Source organism: Sapajus apella, unplaced genomic scaffold (genome assembly GCF_009761245.1).
Source record: "Sapajus apella isolate SASKATOON/1434 unplaced genomic scaffold, GSC_monkey_1.0 scaffold2, whole genome shotgun sequence".
NCBI lineage: Eukaryota > Metazoa > Chordata > Mammalia > Primates > Cebidae > Sapajus > Sapajus apella.
In genome coordinates this window covers 78837476-78847308 of record NW_022436942.1, presented here as the reverse complement: position 1 = coordinate 78847308, position 9833 = coordinate 78837476, and the positions used below count along the sequence as shown (strand labels likewise).

At 49.3% G+C, this 9833-nt stretch overlaps 1 protein-coding gene and 1 long non-coding RNA gene across 4 annotated transcripts in view; one reads left to right on the top strand and one right to left on the bottom strand.

Moving 5' to 3' along the window:
* LOC116525762 overlaps nucleotides 1-6752 on the bottom strand; it is a 21941-nt gene extending 15189 nt beyond the window's left edge. The window contains exon 1 of the long non-coding RNA XR_004257809.1: nucleotides 6167-6752. This is a non-coding gene — a long non-coding RNA (uncharacterized LOC116525762). The remainder of the gene's footprint in view (nucleotides 1-6166) is intronic.
* Nucleotides 6574-8987, top strand: POP5 (POP5 homolog, ribonuclease P/MRP subunit). 3 transcript variants are annotated; one of them, XM_032241903.1, is made up of 5 exons: nucleotides 6574-6663; nucleotides 6749-6891; nucleotides 8103-8252; nucleotides 8429-8512; nucleotides 8612-8987. In XM_032241903.1, the coding sequence occupies exons 1-5, from the start codon at nucleotides 6644-6646 to the stop codon at nucleotides 8704-8706; spliced, it is 492 nt and encodes a 163-aa protein (XP_032097794.1). In that variant the 5' UTR covers nucleotides 6574-6643; the 3' UTR covers nucleotides 8707-8987. The 3 variants fall into 3 exon arrangements, 2 of the variants coding, with proteins under 2 accessions (XP_032097794.1, XP_032097787.1); XM_032241896.1 differs by having other exon boundaries at nucleotides 8384-8512; XR_004257808.1 differs by lacking the exon at nucleotides 6749-6891 and having other exon boundaries at nucleotides 6592-6663; nucleotides 8103-8512.
* The last annotated feature ends 846 nt before the right edge of the window (nucleotides 8988-9833 follow it).

Genomic DNA, 9833 nt, shown 5'->3' with positions numbered 1-9833 from the left:
TTGAGACGGAGTTTCACTCTTGTTACCCAGGCTGGAGTGCAATGGCGCGATCTCGGCTCACCGCAACCTCCGCCTCCTGGGTTCAGGCAATTCTCCTGCCCCAGCCTCCTGAGTAGCTGGGATTGCAGGCACGCACCACCATGCCCAGCTAATTTTTTGTATTTTTAGTAGAGACGGGGTTTCACCTAGTTGACCAGGATGGTCTCGATCTCTTGACCTCGTGATCCACCCGCCTCGGCCTCCCAAAGTGCTGGGATTACAGGCTTGAGCCACCGCGCCCGGCCTATTTTTGTATTTTTAGTAGAGATGGGGTTTCACCATGTTGGCCAGGCTGATCTCATTCTCTTGACCTCGTGATCCACTCACCTCAGCCTCCCAAAGTGCTGGGATTACAGTTGTGGGCCACTGCGCCCAGCCTGGGGTCCCTTTTATAAGGGCACTAATCCTATTCATGAGGGTTCAACTCTCATGACCTAATCACCTCCCAAAGGCCCCGCCTGCTAATGCTATCATGTTAAAGGTGAGGATTTTAGCATATGAATTTGAGGGAACATAAACATTCAGCACACAAACATATGGCGGGATAAAAGAGGATATGGTAAAAAACTGAGGTTCTGCTCTTACTTCACACCTGAATTCCTCTCCCCAGAGGTAACCACCATCAACAGCTTCTTGGGTCACCCTTTGGAAATTTTCCATGCAAATAAAGGCAGAGAAGCCATATAGGACAGTGGATAAGAACATGGACTGCCTGATCCAAATGCTGGCCCTGCTGTGGACAAGCTATGTGAAGCTTAGGCCAACAGTTTGTTCTTCCTGCGCCTCACTTTCCTTGTCTGTAAATGGGGTTAATAAAAACTAAGTACTTACTTTATAGGGTAGTTGTGAGGCTTAGCCAATCTAAACAGTGTTTATTTATTTGGCATTTATTTATTTATTATTTATCAGTTTTTTGCTCTGTCGCCCAGGCTGGAGTGCACTGACAAAATCTTGGCTCACTGCAACCTCTGCCTGCTGGGTTCAGGTGATTCTCCTGCCTCAGCCTCCCGAGTAGTTGGGGTTACAGGCAAATGCTACCATGTCCAGCTAATTTTTTGTATTTTTATTAAAGATGGGGTTTCACTGTGTTGGCCAGGCTGATCTTGAACTCCTGATCTCAAGTGATCCGACCACTTCGGCCTCCCAAAGTGCTGGAATTACAGGCATGAGCCACTGCACCCGGCTTAGGCAGTGTTAAGAATAAACACTCCCTGGCCCATAGTTGTCCAATAAACACGCACATACAGTGGATCCTTTCTGATAGACATTGAGGTAGCCTTTTGCTATTACCAACGATGCTGCAAGCAAGACACATCCTTGTTCACCTGTCATTTGGCACAAGTGCAAGAAGCTCTGTGGGAGAAACTGCTAGTGGAGAAATTGCTGGGTCAAACAGTAGTGCCCTTGTAATTTCAATTAATTTTTGGATGAGCGAATTCTCACAGCAAGCAGGGACTGGGAAAGAGGTCCACCGGGCAGGCAGCAAGGACGAAGGAGGAGCGAGATGCAATGTTTCATCTGAAGTCAAGGGAGGGCTGTATCTGTCCCAGCAACCTGGAAGGATGCAGTGCTTCCCCAAGCCCCTGGCTAAGCAGATAGAGGGTTTAATTTCATCTAGATTGTCCCCATAATGGTTTTACAGAAAATTGGTTGATAGGATTAGAGGAGCAGGTCGCCCTAAAGAGCAGCGGCTGCTTAACAAAATGCTGGAGCAGGTACAGTTTGCCTTTGCCACCATCCACAGCAGCATCTGGGCTCTGATAGGGACCCCCTGGATGCCAAGGTCAACTCAGAATGGTACCCCAGTGGGGCCCTCCTTCCTCAACATCCTTCTAGATCCCAGAATACAGAGTAGACTACAAGGGGTTCAGAGCACGGGTTTTTGGGTAAGACAGATGTCGACCCAAATTTACTGTGTCAGGTAAATGTGTAGGCAAGTCATTTTCCTCCTTGTGTCTCAAAGGATAATGGGACCTACTTTCATGAGGTTGATGTGAGGACTCAATGAATCAAACACAGAAAGGACAGTGGCTGGCACACAGTGAGAGCCCAATAAATCATCATCCAGGAGACACAGATGAATAAAGACAGTTATCCTGGCAGGGCATGGTGGCCCACGGCTGTAATCCCAGCACTTTGGGAGGCCAAAGCAGGCAGATCACGTCAGGCCAGGAGTTCAAAAACCAGCCCGGCCAACATGGCAAAACTCTGTCTCTACTAAAAACACAAAAAGTAGCCAGGTGTGGTGGTGCGCACCCATAGTCCCAGCTACTCAGGAGGCTGAGGCAGGAGAATTGCTTGAACCGAGGAGATGGAGGTTGCAGTGAGCCAAGATGGCACAACTGCCCTCAAGCCTGTGGGACAGAGTGAGATCTTGTCCCAAAAGCCAGGATCCCTGGATCCCACCCCAGAAGACCCTGGGAACAAGATATACACATGTAGCCTCCTACCCCCAGCATTGAACAAGAGCATTTTAGCAGTTGCCCCAGCCACCTCCTAATTTCCAGATTTCCCAGTCCGTGAAATGGGTTGTGTGAGTCATATTTTCAAGGTTTGTTTTGTTTTGAGACAAGATCTTGCTCTGTCACCCAGGCTGGAGGGCAGTGGTCTGATCACAGCTCACTGAAGCCTCAAACTCCTGCCTCAGCTGGAACTACGGGTACACACCAACATGCCTGGCTAGTTTTAAAATTATTTGTAGAGATGGGGTCTCACTATGTTGCCCAGGCTGGCCGCAAACCAGAGTAAATTCTGAAGCTTTTGCGAGAGCTAAAAATACTTTTGTGTGTGAGCCAAAAGGGCAAATTGGGAGTGGGACCCCTCAGATGGGAAGGAGGGGAGGAGCCCTAGAGGGGTTTCCCAAGCCCAACCGGCTCCCCCATTTATCAGATCATGCAATCTGGTTAGAATCTAGTCTGTGAGAAGTCCCAGGAGGACTGACAGTAATGACAACAGCGACCACCCCATTGATCCGGGGGAATCTGACTCGGCGAAGGGCACAGGCTGGGGTCAGACAGGCGTGGATTGGGCTCTATTGTGCACCTGGGTGAGTTGTGGTGTCGCAGCTGGTGATATTCACCTCTCAGAGCCTCACCGGTGAGACTCTCAGAGGGGTCTCACCTGTGAGATGGGGAGGATAAAGGCTCTGCGGCCCGGCTCGGGAGAGAACCGAGGAGGGGCTGGAGAGTGAGCCCCCGCCGCTGGCCCTGCGCAGCCGGCATTCCCCAGCCGGGTACGGCCGGGGCGCACCCCCGTCAACGCCCAGCGGATCACCGGTACAGGGGTGGGTGGGGGGTGTAGGCCAACCCTCCACGCCTCCGCAGGCGGATTCCCCCGCGGCCTCCCGCGCCCCGCAGCGGGGACCCGGGTGATTGCAAACAGCCGCCGGCCTCCTTAGGAGATGTGCAATTAGCGGCTGGCGCAGCCCGAGCCGGCGCGGGCTGATTACCGCCGGGAGCCCGCCGCGCCGCCAACGCGCCAGCCCGCCCGGCGACTGCCGGCGCCTGTACCCTCAGAGCCCAGAAGGGGCTGGGCCTGGTCCGAGACTGGGAGGCCTCGGGCAGCGGCAAAGTGCTTCCTCCCGGGGCTGTGCCTGTGGGAGAGAAGTGGGTTTACCCGCCGAGCGCGGTGGCTCACGCCTTTGGGAGGCCGAAGCGTTGGATCACCTGAGGTCAGGAGTTCGGGACCAGCGTGGCCAACATGGTGAAACTCCGTCTCTACCAAAAATACAAAAACTACCCGGGCATAGTGGCACATGCCTGTAATCCATCCCAGCTACTTGGGAGACTGAGGCAGGTGAGCCTCTTGAACCCAGGAGGCGGAGGTTGCGGTGAGCCGAGATCGCGCCATTACACTCCAGCCTGGGTGACAAGAGTGAGACTCAGCCTCAAAAAACAAAAAGTGAGGGGGCTTACTATGCACTCGCTGTGCCAGGCATCTTGTCCACGTGACCCCGCTTAAATTTCATATCCACCCAGGAGGGAGGAACCATTGTTATCCCATTGGACAGATGAGGAAACAGATCTGAGACGTGAATTAACCCTCCTGACACACGTGGCCAGGCAGGTAAGTGACGGAGTAGGAAATCGAACCTCCATCTGTCATCTCTCCATCTTATTACACTAAGTGGACGAGTGAAACCCTGCACAGGAGGGCACCAGCTGTGTCGACCGGAGCAAGGACTCTGGAGTCAGCTGGCTTTGGGGTTCGAATTCTGATCCTGCTTCTTACTGGATAGGAGGCTTTGGTCTGAGCCGCAACTGCATTTATAAAATAAGCGAGGCACTGCAGTTGAGATGAAGGCTGGGGAAGTGTTAGGGGTGAAATTTCTATGAGGGGTGAAGCGCTCCGAGGGGTTGGGGGTGTCCTGCTCTCTCCGCGCACTGCGGGTCTCTGGCACCCCCTGTTGGCCAAAGGAGGACGCCGCAGACACTGTTTCTGGAGAAAGGTTGTTCTTGGGTGGGGAGTGCTGTCATTGTCACTGGTCCCTCGGCAGGTCCACGGGACTCCCTCCCCCTATTCTTCCCTTCCCTACATTCCCCAACAATCCTCCTTTAAGGTGGCCAAGAAGAGTGGGAGATGGGAAAATTCGGAACTCATTCCAGACTTGCAAAAATCAATTGTGAAAGCTGCCTCCATTACAGATCTCACAGGACCAGCAAGGCCACGACAGTTCCCACAGATAATCAGGGATAGGCATAAATAAAGACTAAGCTATAAAGCCATACATCAAAGTATTGGGTATAACAAGGAAACCTGGAGGTAATGTGAACCTCCACCAAGGGGATACTGACCAACTTAACAGTGATATGTCCAAACAATGTAATACTGCACTGCTGAAAAAAACAGTATTGTAGCTGGACAGTTGACATGAAAATATACCCAAACAGAAATCAATCTTACAATCATATTTAGCAAAAGAAGTCAGACACAAAAGAAAACATGCTGGAGGATATTTATATAAAGTTTAAGAACAGGCAAAACTAATCTAGCAGGGTAGAAGTGGCCAATAGTGGCTAACAGCAGTAAGGGATTTGACTGGAAGAGGACTTGGGGAACCTTCTGAGATACTGAAAATGCTCTTTATTTTAATCTTGGAGGTGGTGACGCAAGTCTATCTATATGTAAAAATTCACTGAGATGTACACTTAAGAATATGTACTTTAGGCCGGGCTTGGTGGCTCACACTTGTAATCCCAGCACTTTGGGAGGTAGAGGCGGGCGGATCATGAGGTCAGGAGTTCGAGACCAGCCTGGCAAACATGGTGAAACTCCGTCTCCACTAAAAATACAAAATATTAGCCAGGCATGGTGACACGCGCCTGTAATCCCAGCTATTCAGGAGGCTGAGACTGGAGAATCGCTTGAACTCAGGAGATGGAGGTTGCAGTGAGCTGAGATCCCGCCATTGGACTCCCGCCTGGGTGACAGAGCAAGGCTCCTTCTCGAGAGCGAGAGAAAAAAAGAATATGTACTTCATGTAATACCCCAATGAGACATTAAAAAAAAAAACTTGAAAATAAAAAACATAATTTAACAGACGTCATAGTGCTCAAACTGTTTTCTCTGTCTCAGGACCCCTTTACACGTGTTACTGTGGATCCCAAAGAGCTTTTATTTTTGTGGGTCATATTTACTAAAGCTGAGAAATGTTTAGAAAACATTATACAATTCCATTAGCTGTTAGAGCAATGATGTCATCACGTCAAGCAGTCTCCGGAAAACTTGACTGTTCATTCTGAGAGAGTGAAAAAGGCAAGTAACATCTTAGTATTATTATGAACGTAATTCTGACTTCGGGGACTCCTAAACTGAGTGAGTTTAGGAAATCTCTGTGGTCCCCAGACTACACTTTAAGAACCGCTGGCGCAGGGAGAAAATGATAGAAGAAAACACGTGACACGACAACAGTTATTCTCTCTCAGTGCTGGGATTATAATTTATTTGCTTCTTGGTGCTTTTCTGTTAAAAAAAAAAAAAAAGGAAAAAAGAAATGGAAAATACAATGACCACGTATTGTTTCTGTAAACCAAAAACGAGACAGCACACTCGCCTCCCTAAGATTGTTGAAAGGCGCAAACAACACTACCATATTTAGCTGTATGGAAGAATTAAACTGAGCTCTAACCTGAAAATAAGGGTCCGATTTCCCGTTTGTCAGTCCCTGGGCTGTTGAGGTGCAGGGTCTTGCCCTCAAAAGCTCCACCGTTCACCTTGGAGAGAAAATATACTCGCATACATAACTGTGCTGCAAGGTTTCCAGGGCCCCAAGAAAAGCGGCTGCATCCTATATTTACAATACAGTACACGCTACTGTAAACTCCGGAGTGCAGCAGAACCAACCACCACAGCTGCAAGACGATTCATACCTGGAGTTCAGCCCTCAAACTAGTCCGGGTCCTCCGCAGTACGCATGCGCGCTTTCAGAGACGAGGCGGGTCTTGAGGGAGACTGACAGAGCTCGGCTTCTCAACTTTCTAGCTCCGCCCTCATGTCCTGCCTCCTTCTCTGAATGGCTGAAAGGCTGAGGAAGCAAGCTTCCCATTGGCAGCGGGCGGAACCCACATCCGGTTGGCACCTCGGGCCGGAGGGCGCGGAGGCAGCCATGGTGCGATTCAAGCACAGGTAAGCTCTTCCTTCCAGACCCACCCAGTGTCTTGGCAGGACCTCGCGGCCTCGCAAGCGCCCACCTTCCTCTCGCCTGCCTCAGGTATCTGCTCTGCGAATTGGTGTCGGACGACCCCCGCTGCCGCCTGAGCCTCGATGACCGAGTTCTGAGCAGCCTCGTACGGGACACGATCGCCCGGATGCACGGGACTTTCGGCGCAGCCGCCTGCTCCATTGGCTTCGCGGGTGCGAGGGCGCTGGGGGAACCCGGGAGGATGGCGGGACGTGGAAGGGGCAGGCGCCGGAGGAAGAAAGAAGGGGCACGAGCCACTGCTGGAGTGGCCCAGCCCCCGTGCAACTGCTTTTTGTAAGGTATCTCTTTAAGCGCCTGGGACCCCGAGCGAGACTTGATCCAGACAAGTCCGAAGTTAGCAGAGAGCTAAAAGGAGGGGCCCGAAGGCAGTGAGACCTTGAACTAAAGGCCTCTTTTTACCTGTTTGACATCTGTAATTTGTTGTAATTGAATTTGATAGAGAATTAAATGAGGGAAGCAGTGTATAGTTGCTAGTAAGAGCTGTATGACCGATTACATTAACGTCACATGGAAAAAAAAAATTGTCAAAAGTACCCCTGGGAAAGCCCTTAAATAGTTGGCAGAGTGCAGAACACATGATTGTTTATATATGTAAATATAGGATGAGCTGCAACAAAGAGGGGCCCTTCCACACCACTTAAATTAGTTCCCTCTTTTACTTCGAAGATAGGCTTAAATCCCCTAAATCAGGTGAGACTAAGCTGACTGCTACAAGAATTAGAGCCCAATTGCAGCAAAACAGCCTGTTTTTCAGGCAAGAGTTTTGTAGTTTTTTTCCTAAATAAAAATGGATCGCCTCCTACCTGCTCCTATTTATTGAATTAACTAGTTAGTGAATTAGAAAGCATTTTAAATTCTAAATTCGTTCACCAGTTCTGAGTGGTATGCAACACAGTGGGTGTTTTGGCTTTTCTCCTGTTTTTACTCGCTGATACATCCTACATGCCACTTGCCTGCAACATACATTGAGCACATAGTAGGTTCTGTTACTCCAAGGTTTTTAATATGCTCCTGCGACTCCAAAGTTTCCCCCTTTTTTTTTTTTGGAGACAGAGTCTCGTTTCACCAAGGCTGGAGTGCAGTGGTGAGATCACAGCTCATTGCTGGCTTCACCTCCCCAGTTCAAGCAATTCTCATACCTGAGCCTCCTGAGTAGGGAATTACAGGCGTGCACCCCACCATGTCTGGCTAATTTTTGTATTTAGTAGAGACAGGGCTTCATCATGTTGGCCTGGCTGGTCCCGAACTCCTGACTTCAAGTGATCCGCCCACCTTAGCCTCCCAAAGTGCTGGGATTATAGGCATGACATGAGCCAACACACCTGGCAAAAGTTTTCCAAAACGATTGTTTTCCCCGTTCTAGTTCGATACCTCAATGCCTATACTGGAATAGTGCTACTTCGATGCAGAAAAGAATTCTATCAGCTTGTGTGGTCAGCTCTTCCCTTCATCACGTACTTGGAGAACAAAGGACATCGTTACCCATGCTTTTTCAACACGTTACATGTGGGAGGTAGGAGTGGAATGTTACCACATGGCTACTGATTTTCAATAGGTGACACGTTCAGAGTTGAGTCTAAACTGTTGGGTGGGTCTTCTTCCTGTCCCACTAACAAGACACTCTTCCCCTACCTCTTTATAAAGTCGAGACCTTTCACAAGCTGTTGACCACAATAACTCATATGCCAGGTACAATAAGAACATGTCAGAAGTTCCTAATTCAGTACAACAGGAAACAGCTGTTGATCTTGTTGCAGAACTGCACTGATGAAGGTAAGCAACACTAGCCCAGGGCCCACTGAGCAGTGACAGACCTTGAGCCAAAGAAATCACTCCCAAAGTCATCTTTCATCTGTTATCTGCCTTCTCCAGGAGAGCGGGAAGCTATCCAGAAGTCTGTGACAAGAAGCTGCTTACTAGAGGAGGAGGAAGAGTCAAGTGAGGAGGCTGCCGAAACAATGGAGTGAACCTCTACTCACCATACAGCAGGCTACACTGTGCTCTAGTTTCAAGCTCACTTGAACAGAACATTCTGGGTAGCAACAGCATCTTCTAGTTTTCCTAACTAGATAGCTGCAACCAGAGGACACGTTACCCACTTGAAATGGAGTAGTCAGTTAAACTGAAGTTGCCTTTACCGAGCATTCCCTGGTTAAGTGCTGTAGGTTGTGAACTCTGTATAGACATCTTTGTATCTAATTGCTTGGCTAAGAGTAGGTTTAATAAATGTATCTGGTTTCCGTGGTAACTAGCATACTTATGTTACAAAAAGAGCTTATGGAGTCCATGCTTGGCCAAGTCTCTATTCCCTCTCTATCCCTAGCCTTGGTGGGAAGACTGACTCCCTATGTGGTACTAGTTAAAATTTTTTTTTAAAACAGTCTTGCCCTATTGCCCAGGCTGGAGTGCAGTGGTGCAATCTCGGCCCACTATAACCTCCGCCTCCTGGATTCAAGCGATTCTCCCATCTCAGCCTCCCAAGTAGCTGGGATTACAGACACGTACCACCACACCTGGCTAATTTTTGTATTTTTAGTAGACACGGGGTTTTGCCATATTGGGCAGGCTGCTGTTGGAACGCCTGTCCTCAAGTGATTGGCCTGCCTTGGCCTCCCAAAGTGCTGGGATTGACAGTGTGAGCTACTGCACCTGGCCTAGATTTTCAATACTTAGCCTTCTACTTGAGGTTTTGTACCCCCAGCCCCCAAGATGAGCCCTAAGCAAGGCAAGTCATTTGAAATAGAAATTTTAGTTGAGACACAGCAACTAAACTAGCAGAGAGCTACAGCCAGTCTCAGCACAGAACCTCAGGGTCTTAGGTACCAGATTCCTTGCCAGTACTTAATCAGGTAACTTTAAATATGCAACTTTTGCAGTTGGGGTGGGAGAGCTGGCCTCACCTGACATCATTATTGCACGGCCATGTAGCGGGCGCCCACTTAAAGAACTTAAAGTAGTTTTTTTGTAGTTCTGCTCTTTATTGCCTTATACCTGAAGACAAGTGAGACTGCCACACTCACTAGGAAGCAGGAACGGTGAGAGATTGTGATCCAGGTTTGGTCTACTACCCACGGACATCTCTAAGATCTGTCCT